The 24,121-nt window shown below is 39.0% G+C and overlaps 1 protein-coding gene across 2 annotated transcripts in view; it reads left to right on the top strand.

Moving 5' to 3' along the window:
* The window catches only part of ANLN (anillin, actin binding protein), a 65,586-nt gene that overhangs the window by 1,917 nt on the left and 39,548 nt on the right, over positions 1-24,121 (top strand). For both annotated transcript variants that reach the window (XM_011972990.1, XM_011972983.1), the window contains exons 2-7: positions 4,484-4,637; positions 7,295-7,609; positions 14,778-15,163; positions 16,327-16,549; positions 19,115-19,305; positions 19,658-19,765. In XM_011972990.1, coding sequence (XP_011828380.1) covers positions 4,484-4,637; positions 7,295-7,609; positions 14,778-15,163; positions 16,327-16,549; positions 19,115-19,305; positions 19,658-19,765 — 1,377 coding nt within the window. The remainder of the gene's footprint in view (positions 1-4,483; positions 4,638-7,294; positions 7,610-14,777; positions 15,164-16,326; positions 16,550-19,114; positions 19,306-19,657; positions 19,766-24,121) is intronic.

The following is a 24,121-nucleotide window of genomic DNA, read 5'->3' as shown; positions in this document are numbered from 1 at the left end:
CTCAGGAACTTAGGAAAATTGAGAGACTATGGTACACAGGAAAATTGGGAGACTATTTTCTCAGTTCTCCCAAGGATAATTCAATGCCACCCTGCAAACATAGAAAATAAGTCTATTACATTAACGCCAGGGTATTAGGGCTTGATTGTTTTGGTAACTCCAGTTGAGAAAGGTTACAATCATGGTAAACTCTCTTTTCCTCAAACAAGACTGTTTTGCATCGCCCTTCCTCCCTGCTGTTGCTGATACTGTTCTGGCACTCTTTTTTTTTTTTTTAAGACGGAGTCCCGCACTGTCGCCCAGGTGACAAAACCATAAACTCACTACTCATAACATCAAGAGTTTGAAGCTCTGCTCACAGGTGATAGTCATCCCAGTAGAAGAATACTACAGAGAAACCCAGAGTAAAGTCTACCAATCCAGAACTTTCTTTATAAAAACCTTAAAAGAGAAAAAACTATAATTAAAATACTTCACAGAAGCATATTTTATTGTAGAATTTATCTTATTTTCCAGAATTAAATGAAAGTCCCTGGGGAAGAGCTGCTAGAGCATATTGAAAATAAGAAGTTAATTTATATTGCGTCTACTCTGTTAAAGAAGGCAAGGAAATGAGTGAAATCTCCTAGAAAAATTTGTCAGAAATGACTTTGGGGTGTATGTGGCAAAAGTTGTTCAGGCACTATAAGCTTCAGTTTTCTGAGATTCATTCATGTGGGCTATCTTACTTCTTGAATATGTTATTGCAGTGTTTTTTTTTGTTTTTTTTTTTTAATGCCTACACTGTTGGGAGAAAGGTGTGATATTTCAAGGAATATACCTTGTATTTAAAAGAGCTTTAAAATTCCTGATATACTGTAAGGAAGGGCTACTTACATTTATTGAGCTATTGAGTTTATATATTTCAGATACATAATTTCTTTTAAATTAATAACCTTTGGTGTTTATAGCTTTATTTCACAGATTATGAAACTGTTTTTGCATATCTATTAATTTTTTTTTTTAATCTGGAAATTTTTGAATCTAAGCAATAGAACGTTCATATATGTTTGAATGACAAAATCACATTCTTTTGTTGTGACATACTGCTCATGGTAACTGAGGCTGTGCTGACTCACAAATGTTCTAACTGACCAGAATGGAATGTGGGCATGTCTATGAATGAATATATAATTAGGCTAGTGTTATATCTGGGAAGTGATAGATATAGCAATTGAAAAATCACAAATTTATTAATTTAGAAAGGAATCATTATTTCTTTTTTTCTTTTTTCTTTTTTTTTTTTTTTGAGACAGAGTCTTGTTCTCACCAGGCTGGAGTGCAGTGGTGCGATCTTGGCTCAATACAACTTCCGCCTCCCAGGTTCAAGTGATTCTCCTACCTCAGCCTTCCAAGTAGCTGGGACTACAGGCATGCGCCACCACACCTGGCTAATTTTTGTATTTTTAGTAGAGACGGGGTTTCACCGTGTTTGCCAAGCTGGTCTCAAATTCCTAGCCTCATGTGATCCGCCTGCCTTGGCCTCCTAAAGTGCTGGGATTACAGGCATGAGCCACTGTGCCCAGCAGAGACTTTCTTATAAAGGGTTACAATCTACAGTGTGGCCATCCTGACAGGCTGGGAAACATATTTACTAGCTTCGGGCAGAGACTGGAAAGAGGCACTTCAAGAGAGGAGAAGGTGGAACAGGGATGTGTGCCTAAAGGGTTAGCCAAGTATACATATTCAACAGGTTATAGGCAGAGCTATGAGTATTTACAAAAGGGGTCCCAATGGGTGGGTACTGAGCAAACATGTGGTTACATGCATCCCATGTTCACTTTGGAATGAAGACTTAATATGTAAATACATTACAGTTGGGCCCTATATGTAAAAAGGTGAGGTGGAGACATGAAGGCATTCAAGTGAGCAGCCTCAGAACCAATTCATGGTTGGTGGTCTTCTTACTGAGAGAGAGTTATCGAAATCAATCTCTTGTCCAATTAAAGCTGTAGTTGTAGCTTGTGGAGCACGAGGGTTAGTCATTGTCTGATGGCGGATGAGCTGCAATTATTTTAATATTTATTGCTTATCTTGAGGTCAGTGCTTGTTCAGCTACTAGAGTAAAAGAAAAGCTTTGGCATTTAGAAGACAGTTTATTTTTTAAGTGTAGGGAGTTTGTGACTTAACCCTTGCCTGGCATGGCCTTAGGTCCTATTTATTTGTTTGGAGACAGAGTCTCACTCTGTTACACAGGCTAGAGTGCGGTAGCGATCACAGCTCACCGCAACCTTGAACTCCTGGGCTCAAGTAATCCTTTTGTCTCAGCCACCCCACCCACCAGGTAGCTGGGACCATAGGTGTGCCCCACCAGGCCTGGCTAACTTTTGTATGTTTTGCAGAGACAGGGTCTTGCTTTGTCGCCCAGGCTTGATCCTGTTTATAATTTGATATCTTATTGCTACAAAGAGCCTTCTGTCAGTCTTATGATCTCTACCTAACATTAATGCTCATCAGTTATTGTGTCTAAACAGCAAAAGGAGGGGTATAACAAGGTGCATGCAGCCTCCTGTCCCATCATGGCTGAGCACTCAGTTTTTAAGGTTTCTCTGGGGTCCCCTTCGTCAAGAGGGGTTTTGTTCAGTTGATTGAGAGGATTAGTATTTTATTTTTAGTTCTTATATTGTATCATGGGAGAAATTATCAGAAATATATGGATTTGTGAAACAATATGCTTATTCTTGAATTTTTTGAAGGACTTTTATTTAGTAGGTGAAGGTCTTGTGTTTTGGAAGCCATTTGGTTCATAAATTATTTTTTCAGTGATTAGAGCATTTCAATTTAGTGTCATTTTTTTCAATGAACTTTAAATTAGAAATCATTCTTAAGAGTAGAGAGTGTGCCTTCTTTCATATTTAGCTCATGTTTCTTTTACATACTCAGATTTTTAAAAAATTGTTACTCTATTTTAAGGAATTAAAAAGAGTCAAATGGAATTTAATTTTTCAGCCTGTACTAACTACTGTATCTGAGTATGCAAGGCGGTAATAATAATCTGCATACCTCCTTTAGTTGTGTGCATTTGAAAGAAAATGAATTGTTTCACAGGGTCTTGTGTTTGAGATTTACTTAAATTGACTTAAAATAGGAACATCAGTTGATTTGGAGTAGAAAGGAGTATTCATGACTTTATGCAATGGCTAAGATTTCAATTTAAAACCATTTTATTATATGTTAATATTTAATTAAATAAAACATAAGACTATTTTGTTTTTCTTTCCTCTTAGGAAGTGTTTTATGTTTTCAAAGGACTAATATGTTATTTATCTCTTGCTGCTTACCACCATCCCAGATTTTAGGGGCTATGTTAGTTTTGCTGCTGTAACAACTTATCACAAATTTAGTGGCTTAAAATAACATATTCATTATCTTACAGTTCTTTAGAGACAGGGTCTCACTCTGAAATCTGAAATGGATTTTACTTTGTTAAAATCAATATGTCAGTGGGATTGTGTTTCTTCTGGAGGCTGTAGGGGAGAATCTCTTTCCTAATTTTGGGTTTCTAAAGGCCATCTGCATATCTTGGCTTGTCCCGTTCCTCCATCTTCAAAGCCACAAATCACATTACTCTGACCTATGCTTCCATTGTCATATTTTCCCTGACTCTCATCTTCCTGCCTCTCTGTTTTCCATTGTAAGGACCTTTGTGATTATGTTGGGCCTGACCAGATAATCTAGAATTATCTCCATCTAAAGATTCTTAATCACATCAGTAAAGTCTCTTTTGCCCTGTGAGGCAACATATTCAGAGGTTTAGGGTATTAGGACAAAAAATCTTTGAGGGACCATTATTTTGCCTACCATAGTGGCTTAAAACAATACTCTATTTTCTCAGGATTCAGTGGGTCAGCAATTTGTATTGTGCTCAGCTGGGCTGTTCTTCTGCTTGTCTCTCCAGTGGTCATGCAGGAATCTTCAGTGATCTGGCAGATTATCTGGAGCTGGATGGTCTAGGATAGCCTTATTCACATGTTTGGCAGTTGATACTGACCATCAGCTGGGCCATGTGTCTCTAATAGACTTAACCTGGGCATGTTCACTTAGTGGCAGAGAGAGAGACCCCAAACTGTAAAATCTCTTGATGCCTAGAAGTCTCACAATATCACTTGTGCCATATTTTATTGGTCAAAGCAGATCACAATGCCAGCCCAGATTCAAGGGTAAAGAAATAGATTCTGTCTTTTGATGAAAGCAGAAAGAATTTGTGGCCTTTAAAAATCTTATATAAGTAACTTTACACATTTTATTTCCCCTGTAATGTTCCTATGATAATTATGACATTGGGGTGCTCATTTAGTGAATCTTGATGTAATTGCTTAGGATTCACTTTTGAAATGTGTTTAACTGTCATCCTATGTGGCAATTGGTGATTTTAGAAGATACTGCAATTTTATGAACTTTTGATTAAACTTGCGTTTTAACACTGTTATATTTATTTGTGTAGAAACTGCTGGAGCGAACCCGTGCCAGGCGAGAGAATCTTCAGAGAAAAATGGCTGAGAGACCCACAGCAGCTCCAAGGTCTATGACTCATGCTAAGCGAGCCAGACAGCCACTTTCAGAAGCAAGTAACCAGCAGCCCCTCTCTGGTGGTGAAGGTAATAGACTTTGTGGGGAAAAATAACACTTGCTTTTTTTTTTTCTTTTGAAGGAGACAAGCCCCAGACATTTCGTTAGCATATAGAAGAACCAAGCTCTTTGGGAGACAAATGTAACAGCCCCTGGGAGAAATAACAGCCTTCTATTCTATTTCAGAGTTATTATATTAGGCCTAGAACCCATCGGGTTGGAACAGAGTTTCTTCTAACAAATATTTCAAATTAATTGATTGAACTTTATTTTCTCCAATCTGAAGTTATCCTTAAAACTTCAAGTGAAGAAAAATAAAGGAGTAGGGTAACATTTATGCTTACAGTAGTGTGTAGTTTTTTATCCCAGAGGTGGCAGAACAGCTGGCCACAGAGTGTGGATGGTGTCTCTGGTACTAGCAAGGCAATGGAAGGCACACTGCCAGTGCTTGACATTTAATGAACCTTTTTCACCCTCTATTTGCTGAACCGACTCTAAAGTGTAGGTTGTTAAATCTCCGGAAGTGGTGGAATTAAACACAAGCACACACAACACAAACACAAACTCACCTGTAGTCTTTACTCTTCCCTCAATCCTAGGATTCCCAGCCAGCATTAGCCAGCCTCCTTAGTCTTTTCCTGGAGTGTGGAATAGTCTGGAGATAATAATCTTCCTTAGTACATCTGTAAAATACTGTAATACCACTGTAAAATAAAATATAGAAAAAAATTACAGAGGGAAAACCAATTTTTTTTTTTTTTTTTTTTTTTAAAGAGAAGAGTACATGGGGCTAGCTCAGTTATTTTGGAAGCTAGTCATAGAACAAAAATTAATGTTCATACATTTATCCATTTTGAAGGGAGAGCGAAGGAAATACATTACATATTATATGGCATTCAGCCAGGAAAATAGGGGCCTGTCCCTAGTCCAGGATCTTCTGTTTTCCCTGTGAGATGGGTTTGTACTATTGAGTGCTATGTATTTGAAAACTAGTGTTTGGATGCTTAGATAGAAGTTCAAAACTACATTTTGATGTTTAGGTAGAAGTTCACATTTACTGTTTTAGATAATTGTAAACTAGAATAATTCTATATTTCCAGATGGTATTGCATGTTAAAGCAGGAACACTTTCAAAAATTATTAGGTGTGTTCATAGTAAATAGATCCATAAATGAGTTACAAAACATTAGAAAGTTTCCAAAATAAAAAAAGGAAAAGAAAAGAAAAAAGAGCCAGGTGTGGTGGCTCACGCCTGGAATCCCAACACTTTGAGAGATTGAGGTGGGCAGAGTGCTTGAGCTCAGGAGTTGGAGACCAGCCTGGGCAACATGGCAAAACCCTGTCTACAAAAAATACAAAAATTAGCTGGGCATGGTGGCACATCTATAGTCCCAGCTATGCGGGAGGCTGAGGTGGGAGGATCACTTGAGCCCAGGAAGTCGAGGCTGCAGTGAGCTGAGATTGCACCACTTCACTCCACCCTGGGTGACAGAGTGAGGCCCTATCTCAAAAAAAGAAAAAAGAGACAAAAAAGTGGAGTAAGGAAAAAATAGATTAGAAAGTTTCATAATGTATATTTACTTAGGTTGATGTCAACAAGGGCAATCATGATTTATCCCTGATACTACTTTGGTCACTGCCAGAACATTTGGTTAGGCAATTGATGAAACTGACCTAATATGAAATGTACATTCTTTTAAGATATTAATTTTCCAGAAGATATATTGAAACTCAGTTGTAGTTAGAAATAATATGCCTTATGGTTATGATAATTTTTTTTTTTTTTAATTTTAGGGCTTTTTCATTTATTTTGTAGGTGTTCATAGAAGCTTGAAATATGAAATGTTAAATATCCATACTGGTGAATTTGTTTGGTATTGACCAGATAATTCAGTCACTTTTTCTGTCGCCTGTCATAATCCTAAACCTCAAGCCAATTGCCCTTCTAACCATGCTTATTAGTTATTTTCCATGAAAGAAAGTTTCAAAAACAGAAAACCTGGGTTCTACACTTAGCTCAGCTGTGTGACTTTAGGTGGGTAACTGAATTTCTCTAGGCTTGATATTTCATATTTGAAGGTGAGGTGATTAGGCTGTATAATCTTTAAAATCTGTTAGAATGCTTTCTTATTCTGTGTGTATGCACTTTTTATTTACTGTTGTCTTAACACTATATAAAGTGTTACGCAATATATTTTGAAAATGTTATTTAAATGTCTTTATTTTTATTTTTCCATAAATTATTGGGGTACAGGTGGTATTTGGTTACATGAGTAAGTCCTTTAGTGGTGATTTGTGAGATTTTGGTGCACCCATCACCTGAGCGGTATACACTGCACCATATTTGTAATCTTTTATCCCTTGCTCCCGTCCCGCTCTTACCCCCAAATCCCCACAGTCCATTGCATCCGTCTTATGCCTTTGCATCCCCATAGCTTAGCTCTAAATATCTTTTCATTAAGGTTTTTATACCATAAATTATGTTTGCTTGAAAAGATCTTTCATATCAGATTTCTAAGTTGCTGAAAGAGAATGGGGTTTTACATATTTCTGGTTGTAACTAAAATCATTTAAAAGAATAGGGAGGGGTGATGTTTTATTAATTTGTTAAGTATCTACCCTCAAGTTTTTCATGCTGTGAGAAATTGCAAATTTTGAATGTCTTTTTTTCTCTTTTTTAATGTAGAGAAATCTTGTACAAAACCATCACCATCAAAAAAACGCTGTTCTGACAACACTGAAGTAGAAGTTTCTAACTTGGAAAATAAACAACCAGTTGAGTCATCGTCTGCAAAATCTTGTTCTCCAAGTCCTGTCTCCCCTCAGGTGCAGCCACAAGCAGCAGATACCGTCAATGATTCTGTGGCTGTCCCGGCATCACTGCTGGGCATGAGGAGAGGGCTGAACTCAAGATTGGAAGCAACTGCAGCCTCCTCAGTTAAAACACGTATGCAAAAACTTGCAGAGCAACGGCGCCGTTGGGATAATGATGATATGACAGGTATGAATTGTATAGATGGTATGGCCCATACATCTGTTCCAATAAGATGCAGTTTGGTATGTTAAACATTTTATCAGTTAACTCATGAAAAGTAAATGCTTTTGTTTTATCTATATGTTAAGTATCCTTTGCTTGCAAATGGTTTGTCTACCAGTAGTATACGTTGGTTTTGTTTAAATTGAAGTAGATCACAATGAGGTTCTTGGACTAGTTTGTAGAAACCTGATCTTATGCATTACCTTAATATCTGCAACGAAAAATAGTTGAGAACAAACTATACGTGTCATTAGCATTGCTGACCCTCAGCTCCATGTTAAAGAAATCCTATTTCATGGATTCAATAATTAAATAAACTGGAGGGACTAAGGTATGCAATGCTGTTCGGCAGGGGAGAAATAAAATGTCAAAAAATATAAATTGAGTACCTACAAAGTATATTATTATGCACAGTGCTGGAAACGAATGAAATGACTTGATCCTTGCCTTTCATGAGCCTATCATCAGAAGGGGAACCTGAGAAGTAAAGCAACAATTATGCAACAGAGTTATTTATGCTATGATCAATTTCACTTATCGCTTGCCTTGTTACAAAAAAAAACAAAGCCTTGAGATGACTTATAAAAATATCTGTATTACAAAACAAGAAAAGTAAAGAAGTCAAGGTGAAGAGAAAATACGGGAAGGAAAAACAAAGAAGTGAAAAGTAAAGTCATTTTATTAAATGCAGACTGTAAAGTCTTCCTTTTGCTAGTGGCCCATGTGAAGACGTGAAACACTTATCAGTTACGTGACTAACAAGCTAAAAGCAGAACCATCTTTGGCACTAAGACTTGAGATTTGGCAGTAAGACCTGAGAGAACTTTCTTTCATGTGTCCTTAAATATGACTTTGTGGGAGCTAAGAAACCTGTAAGGTTTCTCAAGGTAGGCAGATGTCCTGGCTCCAAGCTCAGTAGAAGCAGTTCTTTTTTCTTTTCTTTTCTTTTTTTTTGAGACAGAGTCTTACTCTGTCACCCAGTCTAGAGTGCAGCAGCACAGTCTTGGCTCACTGCAACTTCCGCCTCTCAGGTTCAAGTGATTCTCGTGCCTCAGCCTCCCAAGTAGCTGGGATGACAGGTGTGTGCCACCATGCCCAGCTAATTTTTTTTGTATTTTTTAGTAAAGATGGAGTTGCACCATGTTGGCAAAACTGGTCTCGAACTCCTGACCTCAAGTAATCGCCTGCCTTGGCCTCCGAAGTGTTAGGATTTCAGTAATGAGCCACCGCACCTGGCAGTAGAAGCATTTCTAAAGTAAGCTAGCACAGTGCAGGTAGACCCCACGGTGCTTGCAGACAGCTCAGTGGCTACTGGGCCTCACCCAAGGAAGCATTCCTTAGGTGGTTCTCAGCCTGGCTGATTGTATCAGAATCACATAGACCATAGGATTAGAATTTCAGAAATGTGGTGGAACCCCAAGGTGTGCTTTTGTCTTATTTTTTTTAAAGCTCTTTAGGTAATTCTGATGCATAGCCAGAATTGAGATCAAGTGATCTGAAGAATGGGGCTGGATAGATGACAGCTATTTTAGACTGGATTAAACCAGATGGACTACATGTATTTCAGGCAGTCTTCCATACATATCAATTCTTTTCTTTTAACTGAAATTTTGATAAGAATTAGCAGAGAGTTTAAGATTATGTTTTCTGACAGTGATGATAATAATCGCAAGAGCAAACAGTATGTGAAATGCTAGGCATTGCAAATATTTTTTATTTTAATGTAAATTTTTTTATTCTAATAGCTTTTAATTCTTATAATCTTGAGATATAAACTACTTTTATCTTCATTTTATAGAAGAGGGAAACTGGGTTCATAGAGGCTAATAAACCTGTCCTGGTTAGCCAGCTCAAATTCAAATCCCAATGGTTTGACTTTAGAGCTCTTAATTCCTATGACCTGCCTGATGATTTTTTTGTTTTTGTTTTTGTTTTTGAGACAGAGTCTCACTGTGTTGCCCAGGCTGGAGTGCAGTGGCATGATCTCGGGTCACTGCAACCTCCACCTTGCAGGTTCAAGCAATTCTCCTGCCTCAGCCTCCCGAGTGGCTGGGATTACAGGTGCACACCATCACACCCAGCTAATTTTTTTTTTTTTTTTTGAGACGGAGTCTTGCTCTGTCGCCCACGCTGGAGTGCAGTGGTGCCATCTTGTCTCACTGCAAGCTCCGCCTCCCAGGTTCACGCCATTCTCCTGCCTCAGCCTCCCGAGTAGCTGGGACTACAGGTGCCCACCACAATGCCTGGCTAATTTTTTTTGTATTTTTAATAGTAGAGACGGGGTTTTACTGTGTTAGCCAGGATGGTCTCAATCTCCTGACCTCATGATCTGCCCGCCTTGGCCTCCCAAAATGCTGGGATTACAGACGTGGGCCACCGCCCCTGGCCATTTTTGTATTTTCAGTAGAGACAGGCTTTCGCCATGTTGTCCAGGCTGGTCTTGAACTCCTGACCTCAGGTGATCCGCCTGCCTCAGCCTCCCAAAGTGCTGGGATTACAGACGTGGGCCACCGCCCCTGGCCATTTTTGTATTTTCAGTAGAGACAGGCTTTCGCCATGTTGTCCAGGCTGGTCTTGAACTCCTGACCTCAGGTGATCCACCTGCCTCGGCCTCCCGAAGTGCTGGGATTATAGACGTGAGCCACCTCGCCCGGCCACCTGATGTTTTTTGGCACATAGCATAGTCTATGGTATCAATCAATACCTATTTATTTTAGTAGTGGTGAGGTAAGAGATAGGACTTGACTCCAGATGTGGGACTTGGACACTGAACAAGATTGAGAAATGACAACAACAAAGAAATAAGAAATGAAAAAAAAAAATTGAGGACTAGCTAAAACAGGGCCTAGGGGTAAGCAGCTTTCCAGTGACATGCCCACCAGTGTGCCATGTCAATTTATCATCGCCATGGCAACACCCAGGCGTTACCACCCCTTTCCATGGCAATGACCCAAAAGTTACTATCCCTTCCCTAGATATTTCTTTATAAGCTGCTGCTTAATGTGCATGCAATTAAGAGTAGGTATAAATATGACTGTAAAACTGCCCTAAACTGCTACTCTCTGCCCTGCTCTGCACAGGGAATCAAGAGAGCTATTACATTGCCTCTTCGATAAAGCTGTTTTTTTTTGTTTTTTTTTTTTGAGATGGAGTCTTGCCCTGTTGCCCAGGCCAGAGTGCAGTGGCACAATCTTGGCCCACTGCAACTTCTGCCTCCCAGGTTCAAGTGATTCTCCTGCCTCAGCCTCCCGAGTAGCGGGGATTACAGGTGCATGCCACCACACCCAGCTAATTTTTTGTATTTTTAGTAGAGACGAGGTTTCACTATGTTGGCCAGGCTGGTCTCGAACTCCTGACCTCAGGTGATCCGCCTGCCTCAGCCTCCCAAAGTGCTGGGATGTGAGACACCACATCCTGCCTGCACCTAGATTATAATATTAGCCTTCTAACTGTTCTTCCTGCTTCAAACCTCTGCCCTGTCCAGTCCCTCCTCAATTCTCACACCAGCATGATTTTTCTAAAACACTTGCCTGCTTCTGCTTTAAACTCTCCCAGGACCTCCCCATCAACTGATTAAATTCCAGTCTGGACCTGCTGCTTTTTCAAACGTATCTCTTTATTTTGACACATTCAGAATGGAAAAAAAAATGTAACTCTTGCTTTTCTACTGCTTGCTTTAAACACCAGAATAGGATCTACTTATACACACACTCTGCTCATGTTACTTACCTCTGCTTTCCATACATTTTTGTTTTTCTGGCTAGATTATCTCCATTCTCTGAAGCCAGTTGTCCTTTAGAGTCCAGCTTAAGGAGTCTCTTCCTCCAGAAAAGCCTCCCTGACCCCCTGCAATATCCTTTATATACCTCTGTTATTTTCCCTAGAATAAGCACTGTCCTATCAGCAGATGACAGTTTTATTGTCATGTTTTAGGAATGGGCTTAATAAGACCTCTAGCTCTTGTGACTATACTCTGTGGTGCTTGCCTGTAATCCCAGCTACTCGGGAGGCTGAGGCAGGAGAATCTCTTGAACCCGGGAGGCGGAGGTTGCAGTGAGCCGAGATCGTGCTATTACATTCCAGCCTGGGCAACAAGAGCAAAACTCTTTCTCAAAAAATAAAATAAAGTAAAATATAATCTAGTTGCAAAGAGTGAAGGACTGTGGAAATGAAGAGAAGAAGCTGGATTTGAGAGATATAGGAAACAGACTCTAGGACCTAATGACTGGATGGTGGAGGATGAGGGAGAAGGGAGGAAGAGGTCAGATTCCTGGCCCCAGTGACTGGATAGTTAGCGATGTCTTTTCCTAAGATGAGGAGGAATATGTTCAGGGCAATTTCACCTTCAGATATGTTATTTGGGATATCTGGACGAGCCAAATGGAGGTATTTGGTAGTTGGAAGACTGTGAAGGATAAGCCAGGAAGGACAGTAGAGAATGATGTCACAAATAGAAAGCGAGTGATATATTTTAGAGATGTCAAGAAATACAAAGCCTGCAAAGTGTGAACTGGCATCTAGTGACAATGACAAAACCAACTTTAGGGCAGTGGTACAGGCAGAAGTTCAGTTGAGTGAGTTAAGTGGTGAGTGAATATTGTGTAGGGAAAGAGGGCCAGTAGTTAAAGAGGATGTATATCAATGAGGGGATGTTTATTTTCCAGCCTCATCGCTCAGGTTGGAGTGCAGTGGTAACGCTCTCAGCTCGCTGCAACCTCCTCCACCTCCCAGGCTCTAGCGATCCTCCCACCTCAGTGTCCCAAGTAGCTGGGACTAAAGGCGCAACACCAAGCCCAGCTAAGTTTTGCATTTTTTATAGAGACGGGATTTTGCCATGTTGCCAAGGCTGGTCTCGAAGTCCTGAGTTCAAGCAATCCACCCTCTTTGGCCTCCCAAAGTGGTGGGATTACAGGCATGAGCCCGCCACTCCTTGCCAGGATGTATATTTGTTTGTTTATGAGAGGGAGTCTTGCTCTGTCACCGAGGCTAGAGTGCAATGGCACAATCTTGGCTCACTGCAACCTCCACCTCCTGGGTTCAAGCAATTCCTCTGCCTCAGCCTCCCGAATAGCTGAGATTATAGGCACCCGTCACCGCGTGTGGCTAATTTTGTGTTTTAGTAGAGATGGAGTTTCACCATGTCAATTAGGCTGGTCTCGAACTCCTGACCTCAAATGATCTGCCTGCCTCGGCCTCCCAAAGTGCTGGGATTACAGGCTTGGGCCCTTCGCGCCTTGCCGGTATGTTTATTTCTAAGGTGAGAGAAACTTGAGAATCCAGTAGTCTCCCCACTTATCTGCTGGGTATATGTTCCACGCCCACCAGTGGACGTCTGAAACCTCAGACAGTACGGAACCCGATTGCCATCATTCATACCATCTTTCTGTGCATCTTCCACCTGGAAATGTAATGCCTTTTCCATCTTAACTAAGCACTTACACACACTGTGGCCATAACTTTCGTAGTTTGAGGTACGACAGCAAAACTCCATGAATTTCTTTTATCTTCCTCACAATTTCATGGATAGAAGATTCATTTTTACCATAGATCTTAGCAACCTCAGCATATTTTCTTTCCTTATTAAGTCGAGAACTTTCACCTTTTGACTTCGAGAAAGCACTTTACGGCTTCTCTTAGGCGTATCCGAATTGCCAGCATCACTGCTACTGCTCTTGTGCTTTGGGGACATCATTAGGGCAGATAAAGGCTACTTGAACACAAGCACTGCATCCTCCAGTAGTCGATCTGATAACCAAGATGGCTACAAAGTGGTTATGGGGCGGGTGGCGTCTACAGTGTGGATATGCTGGACAAAGGATTCATATCCTGGTCAGATGGTGCAAGATTTCATCATGCTACTCAGAACAGTGTGCAGTTTAAAACTTATGAATTGTTTATTTCTGGAATTTTCCATTTAATATTTTTAGACAACAGTTGACTGCTGGTAAGGAAACTGGGAACGTGAAACTGAAGATAAGGGTTGGGCTACTGTATGGTCATATACCACATATTGATGTTTTGGTCAGTGGTAGACTGCATATACAATAGTAGTCTCATAAGATTATAATGTACTTTTAATGTGCTTTTTCTGTATTTAGATGTTTGCTTCCCATTGTGATACAGTTGCCTGCAGTATTCAGTAGAGTAACATGCTGTACGGGTTTTTAGCCTAGGAGCAATAGGTTTTACCACATATCCTAACTATATAGTAGACTACACCATGTTTGTGGAAGTGCTCTCTGTGATGTACACATAACAAAATCACCTCATGATGCATTTCTCAGAATGTATCCCCATTGTTAAACAACTCATAACTGTGTTTATGTGCAGAGAAGAGTTTGTAGAGAAGGAGGGGGCTTATTTCGAGCAAGATCCCTGAGAAGGTTTTGGAGGTGCAGAACTGAAAATTCAGCAGAAGTAGAAGCTTTGGACAGGAGGAATTCCTCTTTCCTTGATTGAATTTGTGGAGTAGGAACTGTTGTGAACCTTGGATTCCCTATATACATGCCCTAGGGAAGGCCTAGATTCTTCGTCAGTTAAATATCACTATTTGGGATTTCTCTCCAAATGAAGTAACTATCCAGGAAAACATTTGGTTGTTTTTGATTTGATCTAACCCTGTGCTACCCAATACAGAAGACACTAGCCATATGTGGATGTTTAAGTTAATTAAAATGAAATGAAATGTCGTTTCTCAGCTGCTCTAGCCACATTTCAAGTGTTCATTAGTCACAAGTGGCTAATGGTTACAGCATTATTGCTGCCGTACAGCAATAGTCTAATCCATTTTTAAAACAAAAAGTTTCTGTGAGATACATAATTTTAAATTGTGCAATGTTATATATAACACCATGAATTCATTCTAAAAATATAGCCTTTCTTCTTCATGATCCATCAAAAAATGGAAAAAATAGGTATAATAGGTTTTTTTTAAATGTTGGATTTAATATCATTTGATTTAAAAAGATAATGTCAAATTTAAATATCTTGATAGTTTCATGCATGCTAGAACTTTTCACTGGTTCTTAAACCTATTAATCTCATTTAAAAATTCTGCATAGAGTGATCCTGGTTTTTACATAAATATTACTCTTAAACGTGGTTTTTAACTCTTTTCTGAAAACATTTTCAGATGATATTCCTGAAAGCTCACTCTTCTCACCAATGCCATCAGAGGAAAAGGCTGCTTCCCCTCCCAAACCACCACTTTCAAATGCCTCAGCAGCTCCAGTTGGAAGAAGGGGCCGTCTGGCCAACCTTGCTGCAACTATTTGCTCCTGGGAAGATGATGTAAATCACTCATTTGCAAAACAAAACAGTGTACAAGAACAGCCTGGTACCACTTGTTTATCCAAATTTTCCTCTGCAAGTGGAGCATCTGCTAGGATCAATAGCAGCAGTGTTAAGCAGGAAGCTACATGCTGTTCCCAAAGGGATGGCGATGGCTCTTTGAATAAAGCCCCATCCTCAAGTGCTGATGATGCATCTTTGGTTAATGCCTCAATTTCCAGCTCTGTGGTAAGTCAATATCATTTTGGTCTTTGGAAGCCTTTTCTTTTTTTGTTATGAGTGGTATAATACATCTGTGTGTATGTGCAGGTGGATGGGTGGATATGTGTTTTATAATAGGTGCATAGTGAGTTTATATGTATTTGTAAGATAGCAGTTTCTTAGAAACTGAAAATCGTTAAGTTGGATACCCTATCCCAAGATCAATTAGCAGTTGACAGTTGAAGTTATACTAATTTGATGCAAATCCAGTTTTTAATGGAATAATAGAGCCTCTTCTTAGTCATTAAGGAGAGCACTGAAAAGTAAGTCCTCTGTTATAATGCTTTAAATATATATAATGAGAAATTTATATAAATTTATCAAATATTCCTAAAAAGATGTATAACAAATTAGTAGCTATAGTTGCCTCCAGGAAGGCAAATTGCCAAACAGGGTATGATACTTTCACCGTATATCCTTTTGAAATGTTTGAAACTTTTACTTTGTGCATGTATTACCTCAACAGTTTTCAAAAAACAATCTTAAATAAAAAGAAAAAATAATTTTGTGTTTCTGACCATTGTCTTTTAGTGTACAGCTAGGCTTTAGAATTAGACCTGCATTGAATCCTAGCTCTACCACATAATTAGAAGTGTGACTTTGGACAAGGTGCTTAATATTGCAAGGCTTTATTTTTCTGTATGTAAAATAGGAAAAAAAAGATTATTTGGAGGGTTAATAAGAGTCATAAAACACTTAGCACAGTACCTGGCTATGTATAAGTGCTTAATTTATTAACCATCAAGTACATGATACTATTTTGTTAAATTTTTATTGACTTAATTAAAATGTAATTTGGTCTAATATGGTTAAAAATTTGATAAAGGTACTAGTGCAATAATATGAATAAAACTTTTTTTTTAAATAGTGATCGTACTGCTAATACTTAATTACCCATGAATACATTATGCAGACTAACCCACATATTATAATTTAAATAATAGCATTTTTTAAGTTGGGTATTTTTCCCAAATCTTTCATATTTGTTTGATCTATTAGAGAGCAAAATCATTTCATTTTCATAAATCTTACATAAAGGCTATCAAGTAAATAGGACTTGAATTGTTTTGTTATAGGATTACTTTTAGATATTGTGAATGTTGTTTACCCTAGGCGTTTTCATGTTTCAGAAACCTACTTCTTCTCCAGTGAAATCTACTACATCTATCACTGATGCTAAAAGTTGTGAGGGACAAAATCCTGAACTTCCAAAAACTCGTATTAGTCCTCTGAAAACGGAGGTATCGAAACCAATTGTGAAGTCAACTTTACCCCAGACAGTTCCGTCCAAAGGAGAACTAAATAGAGAAATTTGTCTGCAATCTCAATCTAAAGACAAATCTACAACACCAGGTTATGTATTTATAAAAAATTTAAAATTATTGCTGACTATATTCAGGATATCTATTCTCAACATTTTAAATATCCAGTTGTGAATGGTACAGCAATGGTTTGCCAGGGCCAATACCTGAATGTTCCAAATGAGACCTCAGCTTTAGTTGATTCAGTGAATATTTATTAATGTAGACTAGCCTATTTACTGGTCAAAGGACTTAATATGTTACATTTTAACAGTCTAAACATGCTTTTTCCAGGATGATCTTGCTAGATTTTATTTTCTATATTTTTTGATTCAGACAAAGCATATTTAACTGGAAATCACAGTTTAGGGGCATAATGGAGAAACAGTCTTCTAGCCAAGTGTGCAGAGTAGTGCTTCTCAATCTTGAGTATGAAGGCACCTCTAATAGCAGAGAGAAGTGAATGTGCATATGAATGACTCCACCTCTAATTTTATTTATTTATTAAATTGATAAATGATAGAAATATTTGAAAAAATTGCTGTTTATTGGTAAATAATATATATATTTTGGAAGTACATTTGATGATTTAATATATTCATGTAATTTGTAAATATCAAATCAGTGTAACGAGGATATCCATCACCTTAAATACTTGTCTTTATGCTAGGAACATTTGAATTCTTCTCTTGTAGCTATTTTGAAGTATACAATAGATTATTGTAAACTATAGTCACCCTACTGATCTATCAAACACTGGGTCTTTTTTGTTCTGCCAAACTGTATATTTGTACTCATTAATCAACCACTCTTCATCCCCCAATTATATCTATCTGTGTATATATTGTGTGTGAGCATTTACATATAAAAGTTCAAAATTTCTTACCATAGTAAACTGATACTCCAGGAAATGCCATACTTATCTTGTGGTGATTTATATCTTCTGGCACACTTCCACATGCTGTTAATTGAGAAACACAGGACTAAAATATATGGTAATCGAGTTTATTCTGAACTGTGTTCATTTTCATTGGAAAGACTTTTAATTCTAAGGTTTAACTTTCTGAAAATACAACCTCTGCAGAAACTATAGTTCATCATGAAGGGGCAGTAAACAGAAATGAGAGTGGGGAAGCGGTTATGGGGTAGGTAGAAATCAGCAATTTCCAGTTGAGCTGGAATGAGAATTGGAAACAATAGCAAGATCCCCAGATGGAATAGGACTAGTTAGTCCCAATTTTCTAAAGACTCAACGCTTAGATAAGAAGCATGTGTTTTAATTGTTCTTGACTACTGGATATACCCAGAATCACATTTCCAGGGTTTCAGAGATATTTATTTTAGATACTTCACTGCATTCTTAATGGACTCTAGTTTGGAATATGGCCTGAGGTAGTAATAAGTGACAGGTGAAGTCCTCAAATTATGGCCATGGCTCAAATTCTACTCTTTGCTTGTTTTTGCAAATAAAGTTTTATTGGAGCACAGTCACACCCATTTACTTACATATTGTCTGTGGTTGCTTTCATTCTGTAATGCAGAGCAGAATAGTTGTGACAGAGGCCATATGGCCCACAAAGCTCAAAATATTTAGTGCCTGGCCCTTTACAGGAAAATATATGCTAATCTCTGATATAGATAAGCCTATTTTTATGTAATACAACCTTAGAATCCTCTTGATGGGAGTGATATATGCCCCATTTGCCCTACTTTAAATTTACTTCATACTGTTTCAAATGAGTGCTGTGGAGTTTTTTGTTTTGTTTTGTTTTGCTGTTTTTGTTTTTGAGACAGGGTCTCACTTTGTCACCCAGGATGGAGTGCAGTGAGTGGCACGATCTCAGCTCACTGCAGCCTCAACCTCCCAGATTCAAGCAATCCTCCTGCCTCAGCCCACCAAGTAGCCGGGATTACAGGCATGCCACTACACCTGGCTAATTTTTGTATTTTTTTATAGAGATGGAGTTCCTCCATGTTGCTCGGGCTGGTCTCGAACTCCTGAGCTCAAGAGATCCACCTGCCTCGGTCTCCCAGAGTACTAGGATTACAGGTGTGAGCCACCGTGCCCAACCGAATACTATTTTAAGATACTGTAAAATCAAGGTGTCCTTTTGATAAAATGAATAATCCCTAGTTTTCCTTCTGAAGGAGAAAAAGGAAAAATTCCCTTATTTTCATGTTAGGCTTTCTAAAAGCAAGATAAAATAAATTGACTATAGAAATGTAAGTTATTGGAAGTTACCACGGCCAGCACACTTGGTGATGAAGGTAGATTTATTGATATATATACAGTTAATTTCTAATTATTTAAATTCTGGTTGTTCAGTTTGGGAGTTTTCTAAGCCTTACTGCTCTCTCCTCATTCTACCTTTTTAAAATTATTATTATTTTTTAAATAACTGAATTCTATGAGTAGGTTTTAGGGCATGTGCTTAAATAGAATAGTAAAGTAAACTTTTTAAAATTTTGAAGTATTTTTATAGTTTACTTTGTGAATGAATATTCCTGATAAAATCAAAGCATTTTGAAGCTGTAATGTAGTTTAGAACTTTTTCCATAGAAATCATAATAATTTTTTATTTTGAATAGCCTCCAAAAATGTGTATGTTTTCTGTAGGAGGAGCAGGAATTAAGCCTTTCCTGGAACGCTTTGGAGAGCGTTGTCAAGAACACAGCAAAGAAAGTCCAGCTCGTAGCACACCCCATAGAACCCCTATTATTACTCCAAATACAAAGGCCATCCAAGAAAGATTATTCAAGCAAGACACATCTTCATCTACTACCCATTTAGCACAACAGCTCAAGCAGGTATGATGTGCTGTATTTAACATTATTCATCACATGATACCTGCATATAACCTAGAACTCAAAATGGGTTCTGATGCCAGTCTTTTTGACTGAGATAAGTAGCATCTTGATTTTGTTTCACTAATTTCAGACAAGAGCGGGCACATTCAGGGTGGTATGGCCGTAGACAGTATCACTCATTTCAAATTAGAAATATTGTCATGAATTCCATGTGTATTGTGAACTTTTTAAACTGCAAACTGTTTAAACCTTTTAAACAGTTTAAAACTGAAAACAAGGAAAATTTTAGTAGTGTTTGGATGTTAAACATGCTACTGGCTCTTGTGTAAAATACAGCTTTTGATGGGTTTAGGAACGTCAAAAAGAACTAGCATGTCTTCGTGGCCGATTTGACAAGGGCAATATATGGAGTGCAGAAAAAGGCGGAAACTCAAAAAGCAAACAACTAGAAACCAAACAGGTAATGTAAACAAGAAATATAAAAGTGGACGTGGTCCCCAAATAGTGTTGGGATCTAATTTGTAGTTCTGTATTGGCAAATAATTCTTTACAGACTTTTCTGTTCCAATTAACTCTGTCACTTTTTGCCTATAAATCCCTTAAATGTGCATAGCAATTCTGCTTTTCTTGTGATATTTTCTATTTCAGTGGAACTCTTCACCATATTCATTGATGACCTTAAAATCAAATTTTATGAAAATTATTTTCATCATTCATTTGATTTCAGAGTCTACTTAACTTTCCACTTAGATGCTGGTTCTGAAATATTTCTGAGAATCTACTTTTCTCATTGATGACTGTATACTTTTCCCTACACACCATGTCTTTAGACTATCTGGGATCCTTTCAGTCACCACACACCTCCCAGATTGCTCTTTATTCTGGTCAAGGTTCGTTAATCAGCCTTCAACAAAATCTCTACAATGTAAGCTATGTTCTGTTTCATTTACGTGTCTTCAAAGTACTGTGTTAGGATATGTTTTTAAGCTAATAGAATTGTATTTACAGTGGGGACTAATAGAAAGTAAAACAACAGTAAATTTAACCAGTATTCTTTGAGAAAGATCTACTTGATTGATTTATCAGTTCACTTGCTTAACAAATCACATTTCCCAGAGTTCTGATCTCAACCTTTTTTTCTCAGTTGCTCTGGAATATCTCTTCCCTGTCCACATACCTAGATTCCGATAAGCACTGAAATGCTGATGATGTTCAGCTCCACTGTGCTGATCTCTCTCCTGAGCTCTAGGTGTGGTTGGCTAGCAGAGCCTGCCATGCTTTGCTGTAGTATCTTCCCCTTGTAGTCTCTCTCTTCTCTTGTTGGTTTACTCTATACCTCATCATCTAAAACAATCTGGAAGTTCTTCCTTGGATTCTTCCTCTTATTTACGGTGTCTTCCCATCTTCTTGCCCCAGCACACATATGCATAAACACACACGTGCAGCGATTAGTTTTCTAAATCTGTCACCAACCTGCCTCGTCTTCTATATTTTCCTCTGCTATTACCAAAGTTACTGCCGTAGCTTTATACTGAACGCCCTGCTTCTAGTCTCGCTACTCTCCAATCCACCTTACTAGTTGCTGCCAGAGAAATATTTATATATATATAATTTTTTTTTTTTGAAACGGAGTTTCACTCCTGTTGCCCAGACTGGAGTATGGGGCGTGATCTTGGCTCACTGCAACCTCTGTCTCCAAGGTTCAAGTGATTCTTCTGCCTCAGCCTCCTGAGTAGCTGGGATTACAGGTGCGTGCCACAATGCCCGACTAATTTTGTATTTTTAGTAGAGACGGAGTTTCTCCATGTTGGTCAGGCTGGTCTTGAACTCCTAACCTCAGGTGATCCGCCCGCCCCAGCCTCCCAAAGTGCTGGGGTTACAGGCATGAGCCACTGCACCCGGCCGAGAAATATTTTTAAAAGTCGCATATTAATGTATTCACTTGCTTAAAATCTTGGAGTGCTCCCCATAGTTGTCATCAGAAAAATTCACAAACTGCTTGGCTTGACATATAGAATGATTCCTCACCTGACGCCTCCCCACTGCTCCTCCACAGGTATGTGTCAGTCCTGCCATGCAGGCTATTTGCAGTTTCTCAAATATACCTATGTTTTTTGTTTTTTGTTTTTTTTGAGATGGAGTCTCGCTCTGTCACCCAGACTGGAGTGCAGTGGCGCGATCTCGGCTCACTGCAAGCTCCACTTCCCAGGTTCACGCCATTCTCCTGCCTCAGCCTCCCAAGTAGCTGGGACTACAGGCTCCTGCCACCGTGCCCGGCTAATTTTTTGTATTTTTAGTAGAGATGGGGTTTCACCGTGTTATCCAGGATGGTCTCGATCTCCTGACCTCATGATCCGCCCGCCTCGGCCTCCCAAAGTGCTGGGATTACAGGTGTGAGCCATCGCACCTGGCCAAATATGCCATGTTTTCAGATCTCTCTGCCTTTGACTTCTGTTATCTGTCAGGTATATCTCCCTGGTGAGCTCACACTTCATTAAGAATAGGTCAAACATTAATCCCCTCTGGGAATTCTTCCTTGGCCCTTTTCTCAAAGGGTCCCACTTTTTTTGCCCATGTCATCCTGTGTATACCTCAACTAGAATATTTATCTTCCCATGAATGTTGTAAGTTTGCATTCCACCACTGCCTATGGGAGTCTTCTCTACCTGTGTTCTTAGTGCTTGACTCAGAGTTAGGAGCTCAACAAACTTGTATTTGAAGGAAGGAAGAAATATACTTGCTGATCTTTCCCATCAGCATATAACAAGCTATTATCTGCCATCTGAAAACAAAAACAACTCTCGGGACCCCGTTCCCCTCCTTTTCTTTGCCTCCTTTTCATGCAGACTCTTCTACAAGTTATTCCTACTTGTTGCTTTCAGGTTTCCTCCTTCTCTCTAGAACTCTCTGCTTAAGCTTTGCCATCACTCCTTCCACAGAGTCAATATCCTTATCACATTTGTCAGTGATCTTCACCTACTAATCAATTTTCAGTTGATTAGTAGCATTTGACATTGTCGATCACTCTTCTCTTGGGACTGCCTTCTTCACCTGGTTGCCAGCATATCATATTCTCATGGCTTTCCGCCTGTGTCTCTAGAAAGTATAGAGCAGGGTTCTTAAAGTATTTTGTACTAAGTAATTCCCAATAAACCTGTGAAATTCCTCCCAGAAAGTTGCACATATAAGAGCTAGGAGGAAAATGCAGTTGAAGGCAGTGTTTTTAAAGTCAAGGGGCTGGGTGCGGTGGCTCATGCCTGTAATCCCAGCACTTTGGGAGGCTGAGGCAGGTGGATCACTTGAAGTCAGGAGTTTGAGACTAGCCCGGCCAACATGGTGAAAACCTATCTCTACTAAAAATACAAAAAAAATTAGCCAGGCATGGTGGCGGGTGCCTCTAATCCCAGCTACTCAGGAGACTGAGATGGGAGAATCCCTTGAACACAGGAGACGGAGGTTTCAGTGAGCCGAGATTGCACCACTGCACTCCAGCCCAGGCGATAGTGTGAGACTCTGTCTCAAAAAAAAGAGAAATAAAGTCAAGGGAAGAAAGAAAACTTTTGAGAAGGAAGGAGTGGTTGGTATTGTCATGTTTCAAATGTGGGATAAGCCAAATCCACTGGGTTTTGAAGTGAGAAGTTTGCTGTAACGTGGCAAAGAGCAGTGTTAGTGAAGAGGTGAAGGTGGCATGCAGGTGGTGCTGAGTGGAGGAGGGAACGGGCATGAGGAGCAGGGCCAATGAGTGCAGGCATTTCTTAGAAGAAGTTTGGTCCTAGTGGAGGGGAGAAAGGAGGTAGTGACTAGAGGAGATGAAGAAAAGTATGGTTTGTATGTGTTTTGTCCTTTCTAAGACCTAAGTCAATTTGTGTGATGGGATAAGGGGTGACAATTAATGGGATGAGGTGAGAATGGATGAACTCAGCACAGTGAAGGGAACAGAACTGATGAGGACAATCTCCTGTGATGAAAAGGAAAGAGGAAAGTAGCATGTAGGTATGCTGGTAGTCTTAGAGCTATGAGAGCAAACACTGATGGGCTTTCTGCTGAAACCTCCTGTTTCATTCATCCTTAGGAAAGGGAAGGTGACAGGGAAATACTGTGGAGGAAAGAAGAGAGAGCTGACTCAGACAAAGGAAGAATAGGGGGTAGTGTTGAGACTTAGTTGAGATGAGACCATACATTTTGTAGTGGAACCATTTGATAATTTACTATGCTTTTAGTGTTTTTTAAACATTTTTGCGTATTTTTTTAATCCACTCATCTTCACACTAATTACATTGCTTTTACACATCCAAAGCTGCTTCTAACTTGAGAGACTATTAATAAGTCTGGAACTAGACCTGGAACAAGAGTACCTGGGTTTGTATACTGGCTCTGCCAGTCACTAACTGTGTGCAAGATACTTAACTTTTTTGTGTCTTAGCTCTCTCATCTGTAAAATGGAGATACTAGTACCTAACGTAGAGGGTTATTGGGAAGATTAAGTGAGGCAATAGATATAAGGTGCTTAGAAATGTGGCTGGCACATATTGAGCTCTGTGTAAGTATTAGCTGCCTTTATCTTTACTCTTACTTGATGATTTCTACTATGACTTTATTCATAAAGTCTTCTTTTATTTCTTTGATGAAATAATCTGTACAACAATATAAAGTCTTTAAACACGCAAAAAAAAATAGTGAATGTTCCTCTTAAATAACCTTGCTAATGAATAAAAAGACTCAGATGAGGGAAAGATGTCTTCTCTTCTTTTGTTACCTTCTGATCTGTTTTTGTCCTTGTTTTCTCTTGCTCTTGCCCTCTGGGTAACTGATAGTT

The sequence above is a fragment of the Mandrillus leucophaeus genome, unplaced genomic scaffold (assembly GCF_000951045.1).
Source record: "Mandrillus leucophaeus isolate KB7577 unplaced genomic scaffold, Mleu.le_1.0 Scaffold100, whole genome shotgun sequence".
NCBI lineage: Eukaryota > Metazoa > Chordata > Mammalia > Primates > Cercopithecidae > Mandrillus > Mandrillus leucophaeus.
Note: the sequence above shows the minus strand (reverse complement) of the source record. Positions and strands in the feature narration are given on the sequence as shown.